Below are 24,891 nucleotides of genomic sequence, written 5' to 3' on the forward strand. Positions count from 1 at the left end.
TAACTTTTAGTTTTGTGCAGTGTCTATGCCTTTATAACACATTTAACTTTTTAAAATGTAAACTGTAGAATTTATGGAAAGATTCAGGTTTTTCAAACCTTAAAAGGTAGACATTTTAAGGAACGCTTGGTTTGGGGTATTTTAAACGAAAAAGAAGCCATTGGCCTTACAGGCATAGTGATATGTATAAAATGTTTTCTTATTTTAAATTAGAATATTTAAAATATTAATTAGAATATGTTTAAATTTTTTTTTCCGTTTGCTTTATATTTGACTAATTGCCTTTGTTAATTTCTAAGGCATCTGTTAAGTTGAATTTTTCAAAAATTTTCTTAAAAAGCTGATAAATATTTGTCAAAGCAGAATTTAAGAGTAAATGTTTCAGTTTTAATGAGCTGTTAGTGGAATTGCAGTGACAAGTAGTTTGTCCCTAAAGTCTTCCGATATGCTGTGTGCTTACTTGTTCTGTGTAGTCCTGGCAAACTTTTTTTCTTTTCAGAATGGGACAACAGAAGAGGTGACTTCAGAAGAGGAGGAAGAGGAAGAGATGGCTGAAGTAGGTATTTTATGTAAAAGTAGCATTTCATAAATATCTTCATTTTTGGACATTTTAGTAATTTTCTAGTCTCCTTTATAAAACCATTGTTAATGTGGAATAATGAGAAGCACATTGTATTTGAAGTTTAATACAGTTTAAAAATCTGGCTTTATCTCTAATTCATCATATGCTTTTTAGCAAATTGCTTATCTGATGTCCTTGGATTTGATTTCATGGAAAATAAGAGCTCTTAACATTTAGTACTAAAATTATATTTGCATTTAATAGTAATCAGTACTTAACCTGATTTGGTTTAATAGGAACTACTAAGTTTCAAAAGTTTGAATAAAAGGGGAATTTGAGAACAATTAAAGGGACTATTCATTAGATGTAATGAAAACTATCTCATATTGAAAACTTCAGAATGTCAAAGAGGAAATTCCAAAGACACTGAGCTTTACATCAGTTTAGTTGCCAGTCATTGATAAAATTTTAGAGGTTTTCAGACTCTGAAGCTTTGCATTTAAATTCAAACTTCATAATGAAGATCTCTTTCTCTATACTGACCTGATAAAAGGCAAGTTCCACAACCTTGGTTTTAAAACATTTTTCTGTTTTGGGTCTTAAAATGGATTCAGGTTATTACCTTATTTTTCTTGATTTGGAAAAATTTAAATCTAAAATTCACTTCTTAGGATGCCTTATAACTAATGTAGTTGGAGGTTTGTTTTGTGAGTCTGAAAGTAAAAATAATTCTTTTTTGGAAAAAATAACTTTATTTTTGACTGTGCTGAGTCTTCGTTGCTGTGCCAGTTTTTCTCTAGTTGCAGAGAGCGGGGTCTGTTCTTCCTTGCAGTGCGTGGGCTTCTCATTGTGGTTGCTTCTCTTGTTGCCCAGCACAGACTCTATCTAGGGTGTGGGGGCTTCAGTAGTTATGGCACATGGGCTCTAGAGTTGTCATTCTTGGGCTCTAGAGCACAGGCTCAGTAGTTGTGGTGCAGAGGCTTAGTTGCTCTGTGGCACGTGGGATCTTCCTGGACCAGGGATCGAACCCGTCTTCTGCATTGGCAGGCAGAATCTTTGCCACTGAGCCACTAGGGAAGCCCTAAAATAATTCTTAACATTATCCAATTAGAATGAATTTTGGAGATTATAGGAAGTTTTTTTTAATGTTTACATGAAGTTTAACTTTGGAATAAACTGAATTAAAATTTTAAACTTTTTATTGAGCCCAGTATATAATAAAGTAGACATTGTACTCAAAGAGTTTATGTACCTTTCTTTTTTTCATTCACAAGATAATATGAAGGAAGGATAGCAACGTTTGGGTAAACCTGGAAAGGTAGGATAGACTTTGGAGATGTCAGATTAGGATAGGTGAAAAGATATTCTAGGCAACTAAAATAATGTGGTAAAAAGGCCCAGAACAACCCTGGGCATGGTGTTTGAGCACACTGGAGGTTGTCCTTTTGGAAGAAGATTGATGTGTTGGAGTCTTGGAAAGCAAGTTTGTCTAGAAAAAGCAGATGGCTGAGTTTTGAATTAGAGACAATATTTGTTTATATTTGGTGTGATTGTTGATAAGGCCTTAAGCAGAAAATAGTGTACCGTGAATATTGTTTTGTAAAGATGATAATGATGACTTCTGTGTTGTTTAATACTGAGTGGAGAAATTTTTTGGGTTGGGATATGGCTGAGGTTGAAGTTGGAGGAGGAGATACAGTCCAGCACTCTGAAGAAAACAAGTGTAGATGGTAAATCATAGCTGAAATGTGCAATCCAGGGGAAATCGACTCTATGAAGCATGAAGTCATAGACAGGGTCTAAATAAGAAAGGAATAGGAGTTGAAGAGATGGCAGTCCAAGAAAAAGATCATTGAGTCTGGATGGAAGTGGTCTAAATCAACCTGGTCTAGAAATCATGAATTAATCTGCTTGATAAAATGGAGATAAAGTATAGACTACTTCTTTAGAGATTTTGATGACTGAAGTAAAGTTGGAAATAAGAAAATAGATTTATACAAATGTATGCAGAATTTTTTAATGTGTAAGAGCAGATGATAAGGGAAGGAGGGAGAAGAATTATGTGGAGATGAATGATGTTGACTTAGAGATGGTGTTTTAATTCTTTTTTTAAACTTTTTTCCTAATTATAAAAAATCAATATGTGCTCACTACAGAAAACTTGGAAAAGAAGAAAAAACGCAGATAATAGTATTTCAGTATATGTCCTTTTCTTTTTTTTCTGTGCTTATTTTGACATAATTAACATTCTGTGTATTCAGTTTTGTATTCTGTGTCTTTTATTTCATTATTGATATAGAAGAAGCCAGTATACCGTATTGGCATTTTAACGGTCTTCTGGCATTCCATTGAATTAACTGTTCTGATATTTTGCACATGAAAATTTTGGTTTTGTGGTTATAAAGTTGAAATGGGCAAATAGATTTGTGCCTATATCTGTGTTCACATTTTAGACTAGGTACTAAACTAAATCTAATAGATTTTTAGAAGTCAGGTTAAAGTTCTTGGTACTTCATGCTGTACTATTTCAAAACTTCCTCTTAATAGGAGATTTAAAGCCATTTAAGATGGTTATGGCTTTGTAAAAGTATTAAATATGCTTTACTCAGTTTCTAGCTTTAAAATATAGGATATAAAAGGAGAGAACCTTTTAAATTGGATGGTGAAAGCTTTTCTCCCCTCCTCATAGGATATATGTATTTCTCTCTTCTATGTTCTAGGTCAAGAATAATTTAACTTTTGGCATGAGCTTGAGTAGCTAAATTTTTAATTTTTTTGTAGGATATAGAAGACTTGGATCATTATGAGATGAAGGAAGAAGAGCCCATTAGTGGGAAAAAGTCAGAGGATGAAGGAATTGAAAAAGAAAATTTGGCAATATTAGAGAAAATTAGGAAGACTCAAAGGCAAGACCATCTAAATGTAAGTATTGTATAAATATCTAGAACCTGGACTTTCGTGGTTAAGTAATTACAGTTGACTCTTGGATGCTGACCTTGCAGTCAGAAATCCACATGTAACTACAGCCAGCCTTCTATATCTGCAGTTCCACATCCAAGGATTCAACTGCAGATAGTGTAGTGTGTATTTATTGAAAAAGTCTGCATATAAGTGGATCCATGCAGTTCCAACTTGTCTTGTTCAAGAGTCAGCTGTAGAGGAATAATATAAATACAGGGCAATTCAATAAGATACCAACCTCAGCCAGGCCTCTCCATCCCTGCCTTGGTAGTAGGTTCAGTCATATGTTTTATTGCCCTAGTTTTATTTTTTCCCCTAACGTTTCTCATCTACTGATAGCTCCTTTCTACCCTGTTCATCTGTTTTTCTACTCTGTTCATCTGAAATCAGTTACTGTCCAACCTGCTTATCCTGTTTTCTCTTTTTACCCTTTTCCTATGGAATCTGTAAATTTAAATTCAGTCTCTCCTACAAAGTGTAATTCAAATTCTCTCTTCTTCACGAAGCTGGTATCTGGTTTGCTCTGCTATGACAGAACCAAAAGTAACTTTTTCTTTTGACTTAACATCTTTTATATGAAACAGCATGGTAACAAACACAGCTGTGTGGCTTCAGTTTCCCAACTCTATAATGTGGACATTATGTACCGTTTAGATGATTTCTGTAAATAATAAATGAGAATGATGTATATAAAATGTTCAGTGTAGAGAAATATCAAATGAAAGTCTAGCTCTCCATCTCAACACTTAACTGTTTACCTACTGCCTTTCTGTTAAAGCTGTTTATCAACCCCATGAAATCTGAGAACCAGTTCTTTTGTCCTGAGCACAGATTCTCAAACACAGGGAGTGAATTGTTGTGCAAGGAGATGAAAAGTGTTGTAAACAGGAAGATTACTCTCATGTCGTCAGTCTTACTTACTGTACTAATGTAACTGGCAGATCTTTCTTTAGAGGGCAAAGAAATTTAGCCAAGTCTTTACCTTGATTATTAAAAAATAAATAAAAGCTCGTGGTATTCAAGTTAAAGATAGTTACTCTTACTTTCTATATCTTGTGATTGCATCCAATTTGTGTGTTATAGTCAAACAGCTACAAATTATTGAATACTATCACATGACATACACTAAATCCTTTAAACTTTGTATATACCTTTGCATTTAATTTTCATAACCACTGTGTGAAATATTCTTCCTACTCTACAGATGTGAAACTGGGGTTTTAACTCATCAAGTAACGTAGCCAGATTTTCTACCTCACCTTAAAGTGTAGTGCAATTTTTAAGATGTAGCATTTAAAATTTTACACAGATGTATAGAACAGTCTTTTGGATTCTGTGGGAGAAGGCGAGGGTGGGATGATTTGGGAGAATGGCATTGAAACATATATAATATCATATGTGAAATGAATCGCCAGTCCAGGTTCGATGCATGATACAGGTTGCTCGGGGCTGGTGTACTGGGATGACCCAGAGGGCTGGTATGGGGAGGAAGGTGGGAGGGGGGTTCAGGATGGGGAGCACGTGTATACCTGTGGTGGATTCATGTTGATGTATGGCAAAACCAATACAATATTGTAAAGTAATTAGCCTCCAAGTAAATAAATTTATATTAAAAAAATAAAAAAAAATAAAATTTTACAAGGTCAGGTTTTCTTTTTTTTTTTTTAATTCAGAAGACATTCTAAATGTTTTTCTTATGATAAATAGTTCTATTCATATTCAGTCTTAAGATAAGATACTGGTGCCTTTTAATCTTCAGAGGAGTTGGAACACTGAAAAGTACTGAAACCAGTTGTATGTATGTGGACATGTTTCTCTATTTCTTAATATGTAAACTATAGATTATTAGTATATTCTTGATTATAAGGAAACTGCTTTAGTTAATGTATCATGTTGAGGGTCTTCTAGTATTTTCAAAAATGCATGGAGCCTCTACACATCTATTAAAACGGCCAAAATCTGGAGCACTGACAATACCAAATGGCTGGTGAGGATATGGAGCAACAGGAAACTTTTCTGATTGCTGATAGAAAAATAGTGTCTGGCAGATTCTTTAAAAACTAAACATATTCTTACCATACAATCCAGCAGTTGCGCTCCTTGGTATTTGCTCAAATAAACTGAAAAGTTATGTCCACACAAAAACCTGCACATGGATTTTTATAGCAGCTTTGTTCATAATTGCCAAAGCTTGGAAGCAACCAAGATAATCTTTGGTAGGAAAGCAAATAAACTGTAGTACATCCAGGCAATGGAATATTAATCCCTGATAGAAAAAAAGTAATGAGTTGTCAAGACAGGACATAGGCCTGGAGGAACCTTAAATTCATGTTACAGGTGAAAGAAGCCGATCTGAAAAGGTTGCAGACTGTGTTTCAATTATATGGCATTCTGGAAAAGGCAAAACTATGTAGACAGTAAAAAGATCCGTGGTTGCCAGGGAGTGGGGGCTGGGGTGGGATTAATAGGTGAAGCGCTGAGGACTTTTTGGGCAATGAAAATACTTTGTATGTTACTGTAACGTGTGGATGCATGTCATTATACGTTTGTCCAGATCCGTAGAATGTACAGCACTGAAAGTGAACCATAAGATGGTGTAATGATGTGTCCAAGTAGGTTTATAAGTTGTAAGAAATACGCCCCTGAAGGATGCTTGATAATGAGGGTGACTATTGATTGTGAGGGGCAGTTATATAGGAAATCTCTGTACTGTTCTCTTAATTTTGCTGTGAACATGAAACTTCCCACCCCAGTAAAACCACAAAAAAGAAAATAAATTTTAAAAAAATTGATGAATTTGAAATAGACTCTTATTAGTTCTAGGGTATTGAAGTGGTCATGGTGATCTGGACATAAATTAGTCTTTTTTTTTTTTTCCAGATGACAAATAGTAAATGAATCAGACCTGTTCCAAATTTGTATTCCTGTTGCAACTTTATGATATTGATTTAATTTTTTTGACTTCTTAAAGTGTTAAGTGGTGATCCATTTTTACAGTCTCATTGTGAACATTTATTTCAGGTTCAGATACCTTAAATCTTTAGTTATTTGAATCAATAAATCCTGGTAAACAGCAAGTTTTATATTTCAGGGTGCAGTGTCTGGGTCTGTACAAGCTTCAGATAGACTTATGAAAGAGCTCAGGGACATATACAGATCACAGAGTTATAAAACAGGTAAGGATCTCTGGATCTCTGCTGTTGTCCTTATGCCTAAAGTTTTCAGATATAATATAATTTCTCATAGTATAACTGGACAGAAACAGAAATGTTTATTAACTTTATTTTAGGAATGTGAAATGAAAATGCAAATTTAAGTAACCAAAAGATGTGGGGGATAAAATAGCATGAGTTCACTTATTGTTTGGATTTTTAGAAATTGTGTTTTATGGACACATTTTTTGTCTTCTTGTTGATAGGGATTCATAGGATTTTAATCTTCTGGGTATAGAAAGGTACAAGAAATATCTGCTTTAGAAAGTAAATAAGATGAATATGTTTTATTGTACAAAGAATTATTGCCAAGTTAATTTATGTTTTTTATTCCTTTTTTTGAAACGACAAACTCATAAACATAATCAACTGTTATAGAGAGAGTTAAAATAGGTTTTTTTTTTTTTTTTAATTATAGTTTGACTTAAGAGTTCTTTCTTAACCAGTAAGACTTAAATATTGTGGAACCTCCATAACTGACATAAAATTCCCTCATACTATTGCAGAGAGTCTAAAAGTACTGTATAAGATAAAGAGCCAAACTTTACTTTCTTTGAAAAAAGTAGCATTATAATTCATTCAGAATTTTTCAGAGTGATCAAACCTAAATCATTAGAGCTTATTTAAAAACAAACAATCAGCCTCTCCCCTTTATAGAACAAGATAAGTCAGACTTGTTTCTGAGATTATTACAAGTTTTGGTGTCCTAACAGTTCTTATAAGAAGTCTGAAAGTTTGTGTGTAGAAACCTAATAAAGTTTAATATTTGAATACTATTTATAGTGAAAATCATCACTTGTTTGTTATGGCATTATTTTGTAGTAATAAAAAATTAAATTAATAACCAGATATATGGTGAGCTTAATTAAATCATGGCTTATCCATAAAGTAAAATACTGTAGAATTATTTTAAAAATTGACAGTAAATTTCTATATACTAAGCTGGAAAAAATGCCCCCTGAAAGATTATAAAACTATATGTTAGAGGGATTCCATTTTAATTGAAATGTTTGTATATGCATAGGGGAAAAGTCTTAAGTACATGTGATTTTGCATAATCTTTTTTTTCCTTTTGCAGTGAATGGTAAACAGTTTCTCAACCCCACAATCCTCTTCATGATGACTTTAGTTATCTATTTATGGCATAAGATACTCTGTTCCATCACAAGAATTATTACATTACAACTTAGCTGTTATGTTTTAATAGCAAAATTTCTTGATTTTGTTGGCTATATAGTGTGTACATTTACAGCAGAGCAATAGTTATAAGATCAAGTGCAACAGTTATAAGTAAAGAGTAACTAACATGCCCTATATCATTACAGGGATTTATTCAGTGGAACTCATAAATGACAGTTTATATGACTGGCATGTTAAACTGCAGAAGTAAGTGCTTTTTTATGCTAACCCACTCTTTTTAATGGTAGACTATCACAATGAGATTTCCTCCCTGCTTAATTTGGTACCTATTTACTATGGCTTCTTCTTAGAACTTTAGATCCTGTTTGTATAGAAGTAGTTCTTAGGTTGTTAAAATGAGCTGTTTCTCGGGCTTAATAAGTAATGAGAAAGCAGGAGGAGGAAAAGAAGGGCCAGCTGTGGGAGAAAGTGTTTCATGGAGTTAGGGAGACAATTAGGAACTATATAAACAAAAGTGTATAAATAACTTGATGAGTTAGTATCCATTGTGTACTCGAAGTAAGAAATGAGGAGATCTTTATATAAACAGTTGTAGACAAATTTAGGTTTTGTTAGTGATTTCACTTGTCCTTGGTAAATTTCTCTCATTGAACCCTTTGTCTAATAATTTAGTTTGAGAGAAGCAGATTAAATTTTTGAGTTCTTGAGAAGACTGTGTACATATGACCCTTTCCTTTAGGATAACTGCTAACTTTGCATGCCATTTGAGAGAAGAGATTTAGAATACTGTGATCTCTTCTTTGGACATTTAATCTCAAGGAATTGGAGACTATAGTAATTTGTTTTTCTAGGGACCATAGAACAACTTTAGACTTTCTCTGTTTGAAACTTACCCTAGGGGCTCTGTTTTTAGCTTTTGGAATGGTTTATTTTTAAAGTTAGTGAGGAAAAAAAATCTGACCTTTTTGTTTGAACTGTTTTTTTGTTTTGTAATTCTTAGGGTGGATCCTGATAGTCCTTTGCACAGTGATCTTCAGATTTTAAAAGAAAAAGAAGGCATAGAATATATTTTGCTTAACTTCTCTTTTAAGGTAAGAAAAATTTTAAGGGGACTACATATGCTTCTAATGCAACATATATTTGTACAATTGCTTTGGAAACTATTTGGTATAACTTGGCAAAGTAGAAGATACTTGTACCCTATGGTCCAGGAATTCTCCTTCTAGATACACAATCTGCAAGAAATGAGTACTTAAATGTGCCAGGAGACAAACACAAGAATGTTCAAAGCAGCATTGTTTATAATAGGCTCAAATAAAAATAACCTAAGTGTCTCCCAGTAAAATTGAGAACTGTGGTATTCATAAAATGGAATAGAGCTATGTACAACAAGATAGATGAATCTTGAACACGGTTTGAGCAGAAAGCAGATCCAGAAACATGTTTTGTACAGTTTCGTTTATATAGAGCTCAAAAATAGGTAAAACTAAATTGTTTAGGGCATGCATTCTCATTGGAGGCAGGTCTCTCCTTCCTCGCTCCCCACCCCACACCCAATGCAGTGAAAATTGGTCCTTGGAGTGGAAAAGGCTTAGATGTTAAGATGGCCTGTAGCCGTTCAAGGGACCATAGTATGTATATACATACACACTATGTCTGAGGTGTTAAAATTTGATGAGGGAGCAGGACAGGGAAGAATTAGGAAAAAAAATACTCTAAAAAGGCTTGTTAGTGGGACAGAAATGAAAAGAAGGCTGAGAAGCATTAATGGATTCATACTTGGAAATGAAGATGCGAGTACCATACAGTTAAGATAGCAAGTACGTCTAGGTAAGAGGGAGGGAGTTGTGAGCTGAAAGGGACATCTGGGGGCTTCTTGGATACTGGCTATTGTCTGTTTCTTGACCAGGGTGGTGGTTGTGTGGATACAGTTTCGTGCTAATGTGTAACAGTATACCTATATACTTTTCTAAATTTATGTGTTGTATTTAACAACTTTTTTTTTTCAAGTTGCTAAAAAACAAAAGTTAAAGAAGAATGGCAATGGAATCTAGATAAAATGTATTGATTTACTATGGACTCTGGATAAGTGTAGTGGTTTTAAGCCTTTGTTTAAAAACATTGTGAAGCATTTCTAAGGGATTATGTTTTAATTATTTGGAGCTGGTTTTTGACTTGTTCTGTGAAATTGAGAAATTGTGTAACAGCTGTCTTGCAGATAAACATTTTTTTTCTATTTCAGTTAGACTTCAGTGCATTTTAGTGTGATAGAACGAACAGCAGTCCTCAACTTTTTGGCACCAGGATGGGTTTCATGGAAGACAGTTTTGCCACAGACTGGGTCTGGAGGTGGTTTGGGGATGATTTAAGTGTGTTACATTTTTTGTGTTATTCTATTATTGTTACATCAGCTCCACCTCAGATCACCAGGCATTAGATCTCGGAGGCTGGGGACCCCTGCTATAGAAGGCTGGAGGACGTGAGGCATCTAAAGTGTAATCCCTGTTCTTTAAGGACCTGTCGTCTTCCTGGAGAGAAATCTGTGATGAAAACTGTAGGGCTCTGGAGGTCATGATGGAGAGTCTCGGAGCTTACCTTTATGTAGTTAAAAAGCTAGCAGGGGGTTTTAGGCAGGGGTAGGACTGATCTATTAGGCTTTTTACTTTATTTTTAAAAAACAATTAGTATGCCATCAGCATCAGAGTAGGGTTTGGATAAGATAGAGTAGACTTCTGGGATACAAGGTGGGGGCATTGATTTTAATCTGGGCGGAAGAGTAATGAAGATTGGTAGTGGTAGGAATAGATGAGAGTAGATGAATATGGGCTTCCCTGGTGGCTCATCTGGTAAAGAATCTGCCTGCAGTGTGGGACACCTGGGTCTGATCCCTGGGTTGGGAAGATCTCCTGGAGGAGGGAAAGGCTACCCACTCCAGTATTCTGGCCTGGAGAATTCCATGAACTGTACAGTCCACAGGGTTGCAAAGAGTTGGACACGACTGAGTGACTTTCACTACCATTAGATAAATATGAGATGTTTTGAAGGAAGAAAAGACATGAAAGGATACTTTTACACTTGTAGAAAGGAGTAATTTTCTGAAGGCTACTTGCTTAGTGTTTGTGTGTGTATATTCTTGTTTGGGCTTATATCCTCATTTATGATTGAACTTTCTTCAAATAACCCAAATGTCAAATGTCACTATTTTCCCATGGCTTTGTTATTGTAGAAATTATTGAGGCTATCGGCTGGGTTCCCTTCCTAGAGAGTGAATCTGGCATATATTTACTGATTCATGTGGTGCAAAGAACCTAGAAATGTATCTTTTTTAAAAATGCAAATTTTTATTTTATTTATTTTTGGCCATACTGTGTGGGTTGTGGGCTCCCTCTTCCCTGACCAGGAATCAAACTCTGGCCCTTGACAGTAAAAGCATGAAGTCCTAACCACTGGACTGCCAGGGAATTCCCCTATGTAAATTATTTTTAACTTGAAATCTAAATAATTAAACCATATGCGCAATACCAAGCTTAAGAAATAGAACCGTATCAATATCTTTGAAGCCCAATGCGGGCCACTCCCCTCCCACATTCTCCTTTCAGACATATCTTTAAAGGAATATGAAATCTTGACCAGGAAACTGTTTGAGACTTGTGACTGTGGATAGTGTTTTCACTATATTTTCTTGCTCTAGATAGAACTTCAGGGAGGACAGTCTGGGAGGTAAATGAATGGCTGAGATTCTGTTGGATTTGTGTTTCTGGACCATGGTTTCTGATACCACAAAGAAGGGCCTTTGCTAGGGCTGAAGTATTTAAGAGGCCTGGGAAGGTTAAGATTGCCCTGAGCTAACCGGCCTTGTGAAGAGGACCTTAAACTCAGTTGACAAGTTATAAGTATCTCAATTCATAGATTTTGGAGAATAGCAGATATGACTCAGAAAGAAGGATCCACAGAAGGAGCAGGAATAGTATTCAAGGCCTTGAATGTCCACAGTGACACCTTGAGGGTCCTGAAGAATAAGAAAATGAAACTTGAGATACAGTGTGACACTAGGTTGGAAAGGCGAAAGGGGGCAGAGGGTATTAGATTTGTCAGCAGCTTGGTTAGGAAGTGGTGGTCTGGCTTTTCCGGCCACGTGTGAATTACAGAGTTGAATTCTGAGGTAGTACTTTAAAAAGAGTTTGTTTAGACAAGTCTGGGTTCATCTAGAGAATAGCAGCCGGGATTAGAGATTCCATGCCATGTCCTAAAATGGTGGGATTGTAGATTTGGAGAGGAGAACATGGGGGTTTGTGATAGCTTGTCTTCAACTATTTGAAGGACTGGGGATGTAGAAGTATTAGTTTGATTTTGTTTTTGATGAACACAAGGCATGGCAATTAGTAAGTCAGACTGTAAAGTGACGGTTTTCAACTCACTATAAGGAAGTGATTTGTAACTATTTAGAGCCATCCAATGATGTAGTCATTCAAAAATAGAATGTTCCTCATCGTTAAGAATAGCTTGGAAGGCCTAGACAGTTTATTTGGAAATCAGATAACTGTGTGAGGTCACTGTAAACTCTGATCTTCTTAGTTTCTGAGTTAATACACCACAGTAACTCGCATATCTATATTTTTGTTTTTGTTTTAGATACACGGCATGGCTCGCAGGATTTTAGTTCCCCCACCAGGGATTGAACCTGGCAGTGAAAGTGTGGAGTCCTAACTGCTGGACTGCCTGGGAATTCCCTCTCATATATCTGTTATAACAGAAACCTTTTTCTCTTGCCCCCAGTACCTGTACCTACCCTCCCCCACCCCGACACCTTATTTCTGTAAAATTTTGGTTACTGAGTTCCAAGGTACAGAGTTTGTGGAATAGAATCCCTAAGTTTTGATAGAGTAGTTAATCTGAGGCATTACTTAAAGTGAAGGGAAACCTTACTGTCACATAATCAATTGAGAGAGGTTTGTAGTCACTCCTATGGAATCACACATTGAACAATCTAAAATATAGGAAATTAAATCAAGTTGTGCTTTACCAAACTTTGCATCTATGCCTTTCTTTATTAAATTGTAGAAAAAAGGCGAGCTACTTATTCAGAAGTAGATTATAATAACTGTCATTAAGTTGGTTTTGTGTGGATAGATTTCTTCTTTTTCTGCCTTACAATAGATAGCTAAGATTACCTGTTTTACCCATCAGAAGTATGTTTTTTATCTCCCTCTCCTATTAGGATTTAATTTTCATAGTTTATATGTTCCTCAGAGCCTTGCTGGAGGATGGGTAGAGGTAGGGAGTTAAACACTGTATTTTTGTATTCTTAGAAATAAGCACTGTTATTTTTCTGTTTCTTAGAAGTAAACATTGTATTTTCGTGTTCTTAGAAATAACTGGATGAAACAAATGTTTGTTTCGCTCCTTTACCTGCAGATTGATTTTTGATTTAAGGGTCATTAGTTGTTGACTAATTCTTTTTTATTTGAACATAGAAATTGGTAATTTCTCTTAGACTTCCTGACACATCTTCGTGGGAGGCAGTATGCTGTTACCTTGTTCCTCTGTTGTAGTGGCTGGGACCTTTTTTGGACTCATCTGACACTGACACTTTGTCAGAGGCCAAGACCTCTGACACTCTGAGGCTACCTCAGCTACAGTCTTTGCTTAAGTTCACTGAGAGAAAAAGTTTTGTTCTGGAAACCTCAGTTTCCAGGACTGAAAATTTGAAAGAACTGTGCAGCCTGAGAATTAACTAAGATTCTTTTCTCTTATTTTGCCTTTATATGTTTATCAAGCCTGATCTTTGCCAAAGCGATCATCTATTGACGTTTAATGTTGTTATTCCTATTTGGGTTTCAGTCTAGTGTCTCATTCTATTTGTCCTTGAACCATCTCTTTTTGTCACTTCGTTCAGATTTTTAAGAAATTACTCTAGTTCCCCTACCTCTATTAGCATGGTGCTTATCGTTCCTTAACTCTTCTTTACTACCTTACAATTACAACGCATATCCTTAGCTTGTCAAAGTGTAATATATATTTGTTAGTGTTTTCCTTCTTCCTTGTCAACACAGAGAGCTTAGAACACGTACTCTGTGCTCTTGTTGTCATTCCTTTTAGTTCTATATTTATCTAAATCCTTATATGTCACTATTACATAACTCATCAGTATTCTTTTGGGCCTGTATATGTATTAGCTCTCTTCATGGTCTTTATTCTCCATGTTTCCATCTAGGACCTTCCTCTTGCTTGAGGAATATCCATTTTTGTTTCCTTTAGAGTGGGTCTGCTTATAGGAAAATATCTTTATTTGGACTTCATTTTTGGAAAGTATTTTCATTTGGTATAGATTTTTAGGTTGGAAATTCCTTTCTTTCATTACCTCAAAGATGTCATTCCTCTATTATAGCTTCCATTGTTTCTCTTGAAGTATTTACAGTGGGTAAATCTTATGAAATGTTTAATCATTTTTAGAAAATTCTCAGACATTATCTCTTCAAATATTACTTCTATCCCATTCTCTCTTCTTCTAGAACTCTACATATATGATTAGCCTTTTCAATTCATTTTCCTACATCTTGCTTATTATCTGTATTTTCCACTTTTTTCTCTCTCTTGGCTTCATTTGGGATGCTTTCTGACTTATTTTTTCAGTATACTAAATTTCTCTTCCAGGTCTCCACGGTAGTTAAACTCATCCATCAAGTTATTAATTTCATTTATTTATTTCTAAGCTTCAGAATTTCTATATAGTTCATTTTTATAATTTTAGTTTTCTGCCATGGTTTTCAGGCTTGTCTTTTCTTGCACATATTCGGCTTCAGTTCAGTTCAGTTGATCAGTCATGTCCAATCATCACTCTTTGCAACGCCATGGACTGCAGCTCACCAGGCCTCCCTGTCCATCTCCAACTCCTGGAGTCCACCCAAACTCATGTCCATTGAGTCGGTGATGCCATCCAACCATCTCATCCTCTGTTGTCCCCTTCTCCTCCTGCCTTCAATCTTTCCCAGCATCAGGGTCTTTTCAAATGAGTCAGTTCTTCATGTCAGGTGGCCAAAGTATTGGAGTTTCAGCTTCAACAGAGTCCTTCCAGTGAATACTCAGGACTGATCTCCTTTAGGATGGACTGGTTGGATCTCCTTGCAATCCAAGTCTTCCCCAATACCCTAGTTCAAAAGCATCAATTCTTTGGTGCTCATCTTTCTTTATAGTCCACCTCTCATATCCATATGTGACCATTGGAAAAACCATAGCTTTGACTAGACGGACCTTTGTTGTCAAAGTAATGTCTCTGCCTTTGGTTGGTCATAACTTTCCTTCCAAGGAGTAAGCGTCTTTTAATTTCATGGCTGCAATCACCATCTGCAATGATTTTGGAGCCCCCAAAAATAAAGTCTGACATTGTTTCCACTGTTTCCCCATCTATTTGCCATGAAGTGATGGGACTGGATGCCATGATCTTCGTTTTCTGAATGTTGAGCTTTAATCCAACTTTTTCACTCTCCTTTTTCACTTTCATCCTGAGGCTCTTTAGTTCTTCTTCACTTTCTGCCATGAGGGTGGTGTCATCTGCATATCTGAGGTTATTGATATTTCTCCCGGCAATCTTGATTCCAGCTTGTGTTTCATTCAGCCCAGCGCTTCTCATGATATAAGTACTCTGCATATAAATTAAATAAGCACGGAGACAATATACAGCCTTGACTTCCTCCTTTTCCTATTTGGAACCAGTCTGTGGTTCCATGTCCAGTTCTAACTGTTGCTTCCTGATCTTCATACAGATTTCTCAAGAGGCAGGTCAGGAGGTCTGGTATTCCCATCTCTTTCAGAATTTTCTACAGTTTATTGTGATCCACACGGTCAAAGGTTTTGGTGTAGTCAATAAAGCAGGAGTAGGTGTTCTTCTGGAACTCATTTGCTTTTTCGGTGATTTTGCGGATGTTGGCAGTTTGATCTCTGGTTCCTCTGCCTTTTCTAAATCCAGCTTGAACATCTGGAAGTTCACGGTTCACGTATTACTGAAGCCTGGCTTGGAGAATTTTGAGCATTACTTTACTAGCGTGTGCGATGAGTGCAATTTTGTGGTAGTTTGAACTTTCTTAGGTGTTGCCTTTCTTTGGGATCAGAATGAAAACTGACCTTTTCCGGTCTTGTGGTCACTGCTGAGTTTTCCATATTTGCTGGCATATTGAGTGTAGCACTTTCACAGCATCATCTTTCAGGATTTGAAATAGCTCAACTGGAATTTCATCACCTCCACTAGCTTTGTTTGTAGTGATGCTTCCTAAGGCCCACTTGACTTCACATTCCAGAATGTCTGGCTCTAGTGAGTGATCACACCATCATGATCATCTGAGTCGTGAAGATCTTTTTTGTACAAGTTCTTCTGTGTAGTCTTGCTACCTCTTCTTAATATCTTCTGCTTCTGTTAGGCCCATACCATTTCTGTCCTTTATTGTGCCCATCTTTGTGTGAAAATTTCCCTTGGTATCTCTAATTTTCTTGAAGAGATCTCTAGTCTTTCCCATTTGTTGTTTTCCTCTATTTCTTTGCACTGATCACTGAGGAAGGCTTTCTTATCTCTCCTTGCTATTGTTTGGAACTCTGCATTCAAAAGGGTATATCTTTCCTTTTCTCCTTTGTTTTTCGCTTCTCTTCTTTTCTCAGCTATTTGTATGGCCTCCTCAGAGAGCCATTTTGCTTTTTTTGCATTTCTTGGGGATGTTCTTGATCCCTGTTTCCTGTACAATGTCACGAACCTCTATCCATAGTTCATCAGGCACTCTGTCCATCAGATCTAGTCCCTTAAATCTTAGATCTACTGTATAATCATAAGGGATTTGATTTAGGTCATACCTGAATGGTCTAGTAGTTTTCCCCTAGTTTCTTCAATTTAAGTCTGAATTTGGCAATAAGGAGTTCATGATCTGAGCCACAGTCAGCTCCCGGTCTTCTTTTTGCTCACTGTATAGAGTTTCTCCATCTTTGGCTGCAAAGAATATAATCAGTCTGATTTCAGTGTTGACCATCTGGTGACGTCCATGTGTAGAGTCTTCTCTTGTGTTGTTGGAAGAGGGTGTTTTTTATGATCAGTGCGTCCTCTTGGCAAAACTCTGTGAGCCTTTGCCCTGCTTCATTCTCTGCTCCAAGGCCAAATTTGCCTGTTACTCCAGGTGTTTCTTGACTTCCTATTTATTCCAGTCCCTTATAATGACAAGGACATCTTTTTTGGGTGTTAGTTTTTAAAGGTCTTGTAGGTCTTCATGGAACCGTTCAACTTCAGCTTCTTCAGCATTACTGGTCAGGGCATAGACTTGGATTACTGTGATATTGAATATTCAGCTTCAGTTCAGTTCAGTTCAGTCGCTCAGTCGTGTCCAACTCTTTGCGACCCCATGAATCACAGCACGCCAGGCCTCCCTGTCCATCACCGACTCCCGAAGTTCACCCAGACTCACATCCATCGAGTCAGTGATGCCATCCAGCCATCTCATCCTCTGTCGTCCCCTTCTCCTCCTACCCCCGATCCTTCCCAGCATCAGAGTCTTTTCCAATAAGTCAACTCTTCACATGAGGTGGCCAAAGTACTGGAGTTTCAGCCTTAGCATCATTCCTTCCAAAGAAATCTCAGGGCTGATCTCCTTCAGAATGGACTGGTTGGATCTTGCAGTCCAAGGGACTCTCAAGAGTCTTTTACAACACCACAGTTCAAAAGCATCAATTCTTCGACACTCAGCCTTCTTCACAGTCCAACTCTCACATCCATACATGACCACTGGAAAAACCATAGCCTTGACTAGACGAACCTTTGTTGGCAAAGTAATGTCTCTGCTTTTGAATATGCTATCTAGGTTGGTCATAACTTTCCTTCCAAGGAGTAAGCATCTTTTAATTTCATGGCTTCAGTCACCATCTGCAGTGATTTTGGAGCCCAGAAAAATAAAGTCTGACACTGTTTCCACTGTTTCCCCATCTATTTCCCATGAAGTGATGGGACCAGATGCCATGATCTTCGTTTTCTGATGTTGAGCTTTAGGCCAACTCTTTCACTCTCCACTTTCACTTTCCTCAAGAGGCTTTTTAGTTCCTCTTCACTTTCTGCCATAAGGGTGGTGTCATCTGCATATCTGAGGTTATTGATATTTCTCCCGGCAATCTTGATTCCAGCTTGTGTTTCTTCCAGTCCAGCGTTTCTCATGATGTACTCTGCGTATAAGTTAAATAAGCAGGGTGACAATATACAGCCTTGACGAACTCCTTTTCCTATTTGGAACCAGTCTGTTATTCCATGTCCAGTTCTAACTGTTGCTTCCTGACCTGCATACAAAATATTCAGCTTAGTTATTTTAAAATCTGTGTCGGATAACGCTTATCTTGACACCCTGTAGTTTTGTCTGTCATTTTCTGATAATGCTGTCTTTAAGTTTCATATGACTGGTTATTTTTGGTGATAGATGTTATATATGAATGATTAGAGAGCTATTTTGAAGCCTTGGATGCTAGTCCTCTAAATAGAAGATGTATGTCTGCCCATCAGGTACTTGGGCATTGTAACCCAGGATCCCTGAATCCCAAATGGCAGTGAGATGATATAAAGATGGGCTTTGTTCTCTACCTGTGTAGTTTGTGATTTGTCCTTCAGGGTTCCAAGCTAATGTGTGCTGTAGTGACTTGTAAGGAGTCTTGTTCTTCTCAGCTTCTTAACCTCTTATCTTCCTCTCCTCCAATTGAAAGAAAATCCAAAGGGAAAAAAAGGCTGCACTCTGAGGTTCCCTTTTCTTGATCTTAGCTCTGTAGTTATACATTTGTCTACCTTTTCTAGTTCATAGCCAGATGATTGATCCAAATTACCTAGTCCATCATTATTGGAATGGTTCCTTTATATAGTTCTCTTGGAAGTGGGAACCTCTTTCTGTATTTCATAATTTTGCAAATATACTGTTCTGTTTGGGCCTGATCTTCATTTTTATTTGCTTTGGTTTTCATTTCATTTTGGGGGACTATTTTTACGTTTATGACTTTCATTCATCATTAGATAATAAATGTATGCATTCTTTATAGATTATTTTAAAATCTTCTAAATAATACAGTATTAAGGATATTCTTAAAATTAAACTTGCTTATTTGTTTTTTAGGATAACTTTCCATTTGATCCTCCATTTGTTCGAGTGGTATTACCTGTTCTCTCAGGAGGGTAAGTTTAAGTGATTATTTTCTTTGATAGTATACATCAGGATCATTTGGAGGGCTAGTCAAATGCCAGGAGGCCTAGAATGCTAAACTTTAACTCAAAGTTTGTGATTCAATAGGACTTGTTATGGGGCCTGCTGCTGCTAAATTGCTTCAGTCGTTTCCGACTCTGTGCAGCACCATAGACGGCAGCCCACCAGGCTCCCCTGTCCCTGGGATTCTCCAGGCAAGAACACTGGAGTGGGTTGCCATTTCCTTCTCCAGTGCATGAAAGTGAAAAGTGAAAGTGAAGTCGCTCAGTTGTGTCCGACTCTTAGCGACCCCATGGACTGCAGCCCACCAGGCTCCTCCGTCCATGGGATTTTCCAGGCAAGAGTACTGGAGTGGGGTGCCATTGCCTTCCTCATGGGGCCTGAGAATTTCCATATCTAAGATAGTTTCAGGTGAAGCTGATGTTCCAGGCTGGGAACCATAATTTAAGCATCACTGGTATAACTCATTATGTTTACAGGGGTTTTTAAATGACCCTATGTGTATATACTTCACCTTAAAAAATCAAATGTTTTTCAAATGTAAGTTGTGATTGAGGGTTTAGAGAAAGTTAGAATTAGAGAGTGATTCCCACATGCCCATTATGCGAGGAATAATCACAGGAAATCTCACAGGCCTATGGAGCTGGTCATTGATTTTCTAAAGGGGTGGTCTCAGTTTGGTAGAATTAAATGGTAATTGCCTGGCATTTTTTATTGAAACTTGTTTTTTTTTTTTTTTTGGTGATTAGAAGTCATATGAATGATGGGGAAAAGATCAGAATTTGTACCTAGGTTAGTTGTGGAAGGTTCTGTAGATCCTTGAAATAACAGGAGGTAAAATAGTTTGAGAATTGTGATATGCTCAGCTGATCAAGTCCACTCTGTGAAACAATCATATTATGGTAATTAAAATCTAAAAATATCCAATCCTTTGATCATTTCTATGCTTTATATAGTAATAGTCTAATTTAGATTAAAACAATATGGGTGGCTATAAATGATTAAGGAAAATATTTGGAAACTTTTTTTCAAATTCAGGATAAATGTATAAAAAATATTTTTGTAAAAATATTTTGAAATCTGATGTAAACTTCACTAGCATAGATTTTTTTCATATTCTGTTGTGGAGAAAATTCCTGAGTTTATGGTCTTAGTAGTTTACCATCTTGTGGAGATAATTAAATTATAAATCATGCCATTTTCAGTTTTAAAATCTGCTATATAGTTTGTCTTCGTTGATTACTTTTACCAAATGGGGTTATTTTCCCATTATTCAAATAAATAACTAGAATAATAAGTCAGTTTGTGACTTATCCAAATAAACTTTATATCTTCTAATAAAACGTTTTTTCCATTATACCAAAAGGCAGCAATAATAAACCATTAGAAGTATTGAGTATTCAATTGATTTGTCAGGTTTTAAGTATGGACTTAAGTTCTCTGACCTTAAAGGAAAAGGAGATTGCTTCTGGCAATAGTGATCTGGGAAGACTTGGACAAGTAGGTGGGATCTCAGCTAGGTCTTGAAGTACTGGGTGGGGTTTGGTCAACTTATGGAGGTTGAAGGAAAATTGTCTACATAGGTGAAAAGTAAACACAATCACACATTTAGGAAAGAGCATGGTGTTTTCAGTTTACCAGAATAGTTTGAGCTATAACACATGAGGGGTAGAGTTCCTATAGAAGAATTATAGGAAATTGTGTTGACAATAGCTTGTAATTATATAAAAACATGGATTGGTGAGCAAACTATTACCCATGGATATTTAATTTATTTTTCTTTAACTGGTTCAGAAATAGGGAAATAAAAGTAAAAAGAATGTCTTGGAAAGTAAATCTGTTGACAGTAGAAAATACTACAGGACAAATTATATTCACAAAGTCTTGGAAGAATGCAAGGCTAGTTAAGAGCTGAAGCCACTGTCTTAGGTAAAGTGATAACAACCTGAGTTGTTACAGTAGTGATGGGAATGGAAAGATGAATAAAGGATGAGGGTAATTTGAGGCAAAATCAGTATGACTTGATCTTCACAGTCAACTATTAAGTAAAAAGTAAGAATTATGACTGACATGGGAAGAACTAAAAAGTGTGAAGCCTGATAGAACAGTTTGTGATCTCTGACTCAGGGTAATGCTTAATTACACACTGTGACTCTGGACAGATTATTGAACAGTTTTTGTTCCAGGTGTTTTATATCCTACATCTACTAGCTACTTCCTTATTTGTTTCTTGTCAAAAAATATTTTAAACATAACAGCTTCATTGTGATACAGTTCACACATGATAAAACTCACACTTTTAAAGTGTACAGTTCAGTGGTATAATATACTCAGTTGTGTAACCATTACCATTAATTTAAAAATGCTTTCATCACCTTCCAGAAGAAACTCTGTACCCATTAGCAATCACTTCTCATTCCTCTCTCCTATCCCTCCACCCACCAGCAACTACTAATTTTTATCTCTGTGGATTTGTGTATTCTGGACATTTTCATTTAAGGAAGCAAACAAAGTACAGGCTTTTGTGACTGGCTTCTGTCACTTAAAAGTTTTCAAGGTTCATCCATGTTGCAGCATATATCAGTAGCTCATTCCATTTTATTTATCCATGGACATTTGTTTCCACATTTTGGCTGTTACGAGTAATGCTATGAACTTTCACAGACAGGTTTCTGTGTGCACATCTTCATTTCTGTATCATATATACCTATGTGAGTTACTAGGTCCTTTGGTAATAACTCTTTTTAACTTTTTATGAAGTGCCACACTTTTCCCAAGTGGCTGCACCATTTACATTCCCACAAGCAGTGTGTATGTAACCAACTCTCTTCATTTCCTTCCTGTTCACTTTTCAGCCCCATGTAATTTGGCATTAGCTGTTACTGTTCCTCCCAGTCTGGTATTTCCAATAGGGACTTCGGTAAATCCAGAAGTACCTGTTCAGGTTCTATCATACCTGATTATTAGATTTCTCAGCAACACCAGAACATTTTCCCCTTGGTTTCTGATTGCCTCCTCTCATCTCTTTTTGCTGGGAGCTCCTTGTTCACTTAACTTCTACCTGTTGGGGTTCTTTAGAATTTGATACTAGGTCTGTTGTCTTTTCTTTTCCCTTCATTCCTTTGCGTTAAAAAAAATTTTTTTTTTCATTGAGTTAATTGTATAGTTGCACACAGTTGGAAGAACTATTGGAGATACTTTGTCCCCTTTGCCCAGTTTCCCTAGTGGTACGATTTTTGCAAAGCTGTGTGGTATAGAATTATGAAACAGTGATACAGAGACAGGGATGCAATATATAGTGCTTATGCAGATTTTCCCAGTTTTATGTATAACTCATATATATCCCTGGTGGCTCAGATGGTAAAGAATTGGCCTGCAATGCGGGAGATGTGGGGTCAATCCCTGGGTCGGGACGATCCCCTGGAGGAGGGCATGGCAACCCACTCCAGTATTCTTGTCTGGAGAATTCCCATGGACAGAGGAGCCTGATAGGCTACAGGTCATGGGGTCGCAAAGAGTTGGACATGGCTGAAGTGGCTTGGCGTGCTTGCATGCATGTGTGTGTATTGAATTTTACATTGAGTAGATGTGTGTATGCAACACAGCAGTCAAGACACTGTACAGTTCCAACACCACATGGATCCTTCTTGTTGCCCCTGAAACTAGACCCATTTTCCTCTAGTGCCCCTCATCCCTTAACTCCTGGTAACCACTCATCTGTCCTGCATTCCTAATATTTTGTCATTATAAAAAAAGTTACATAAATGAAATCTTAAAGTTTTGTATTGTAACCTTTGGGGATTAGCTGGTTTTTTGTTTTTTACTCATAATTCCCTGGAGAGTCATCTAAGTGTCTGACTAGTTTGTTCCTTTTTATTGCTAAGTAGTATTCCATGGTGCGTCATGTACCACAGTTTGTTTAACCAGAAACCCACTGAAGGACCTCTAGACTGATTTCAGTGTTAAGAGTATTACAAATAAAGCTGCTATGAATACTTGTATACAGTGTGTGTGTATATGGGTGTGAATGAATGTGAATGTATTGTCCTTTGTCTGGGATTCATGTCTAGGAATGCAATTGCTAGGTCATAGAACCCCATGGACAGAGGGACCTGGCAGGCTACAGTTCATAGAGTCACCCAGAGTCGGACACGACCGAGCAACATTGCACGCACACACAGTCATTGCATATTGAGTTTTAAAAGAAACTACCACACTATTTTCCAGAATGGCTTTACCATTTTACATTCCTGTCAAGAATGTGTGAGTGATCCACTTTGTCCACATCCTCGCCAGCACTTGATGATGTCATTTGTTTTTATTTTAACCATTCTGTTAGCTGTGCAGTGATGTCTCATTGTGGTTTTAACTTGCACTTCCGTAATGAATATTCCTCAGTGTTGAACATCTTTCATGTGCCTATTGGACAACTTTATGTACTCTTCCAAGAGATACTTGTTCATGTCTTTTGCCAGTTTTCTAATTGGATTGTTCTTTCGTTGAATTTTGAAAGTTTTTAAGGTGCATTCTACACAATAATCCTTTGGATGTGTGGTTTTTTAGTTTCTTCTAGTATTTAGCTTAATTTTATCTTAACAGAATCTTTTGTAGAACAAAATATTTTAGCTTTGAAGTAAAATTGTGCTTTTGGTATCAAGTCTAAGAACTCTTTGCCTAGTCCTAGATCCCAAAGATTTTTCTTCTATTTTTGTTCCTCAAGGTTTTACAGTTTACATTTTACAGATACGTCTGTGAATCATTTTGAATTAATTTTTGTATAAGGTATGAGGTTTAGATCATAGAGTTTTACCTAAAGTCCAATTGCTGTTGTTTGATTTGTTGAAAAAGCTCCATGGCTTTTAAAATATTTCTGTGTGCCAGTGACTCCTAGGCTTGTATCGCACATCCCTATGTCTTTGGTGTTTCCAATATTATGCTTTATTGACACCTCTACTTGAATGTCTCTTACACAGGCCTTCAGGACAAAAACTTGAGCCCATCTTTTTTTCAGCCTCCCTTCCCCAGTCTTCCTTATCTCACTTAATGAATCTAGAGTCATTGTTTATATCTCACCTTTTTCTCATTTTCCTTTGTTTCTCTACTTTAAAGGATTTTCAGATCCAATAGTTTTCAGTTTTGTTGCTACCACCATCAGTTCTCACTTGGATCACTTCAGAGAATTTCTGATCAGACTCCTGCTTCTATCCCCTCACTCATAAAGCTCTTTAGAGTGAGCTTTTACAGATTTGTTCTGATTGTGTTGCTCCTCTGCTTAAACACATCCCATGTCTTCTCGCTGTTCCTGCAGGTTGATGTCCGTACCGTATTCCATACACTGTCTGTCATTTTGCCCTTGCTTGCTTCTTCAGTCCTCTTGTTTCCACCCACACTTCAATTCCTGCAAGTCTCAGCTTGTGTGTCACTCGTAGGTATATTATTCCTGACCACCAAATTTAAAATAGGGCTTCTGGTTTTTCCTCCTTACAGAACTTTGGGACCCCCTCCACTACTTTATTGTTCATTTAACATCTAATCTTTACTATACTGCAAACATCATGAAGGCAAGTCATCACTGTACAAGTCATACTTGTCATACAAGTCTTCATTGTATATTCTTGTGTCTGCTTCAGTTTTTAGCATGCATACATACTATTACTATATATGCAGTAAATATTTGTGAATGAATGAACGAGATAAGAAAATATAGTAACTTAGCAGTTCAGTTCAGTCGCTTAGTCGTGTCTGACTCTGTGACCCCATGGACTGCCCCACGCCAGGCTTCCCTGTCCATCACCAACTCCCAGAGCTTGCT

At 36.8% G+C, this 24,891-nt stretch overlaps 1 protein-coding gene across 2 annotated transcripts in view; it reads left to right on the forward strand.

Moving 5' to 3' along the window:
• Positions 1-24,891, forward strand: part of UBE2Q2 (ubiquitin conjugating enzyme E2 Q2) — a 62,520-nt gene that overhangs the window by 21,369 nt on the left and 16,260 nt on the right. For both annotated transcript variants that reach the window (XM_019983832.2, XM_019983831.2), the window contains 6 exons: positions 500-556; positions 3,344-3,484; positions 6,615-6,699; positions 8,061-8,121; positions 8,876-8,966; positions 18,993-19,051. In XM_019983832.2, coding sequence (XP_019839391.1) covers positions 500-556; positions 3,344-3,484; positions 6,615-6,699; positions 8,061-8,121; positions 8,876-8,966; positions 18,993-19,051 — 494 coding nt within the window. The remainder of the gene's footprint in view (positions 1-499; positions 557-3,343; positions 3,485-6,614; positions 6,700-8,060; positions 8,122-8,875; positions 8,967-18,992; positions 19,052-24,891) is intronic.

This window comes from Bos indicus, chromosome 21 (genome assembly GCF_029378745.1).
Source record: "Bos indicus isolate NIAB-ARS_2022 breed Sahiwal x Tharparkar chromosome 21, NIAB-ARS_B.indTharparkar_mat_pri_1.0, whole genome shotgun sequence".
NCBI classification, from domain to species: Eukaryota; Metazoa; Chordata; class Mammalia; order Artiodactyla; family Bovidae; genus Bos; species Bos indicus.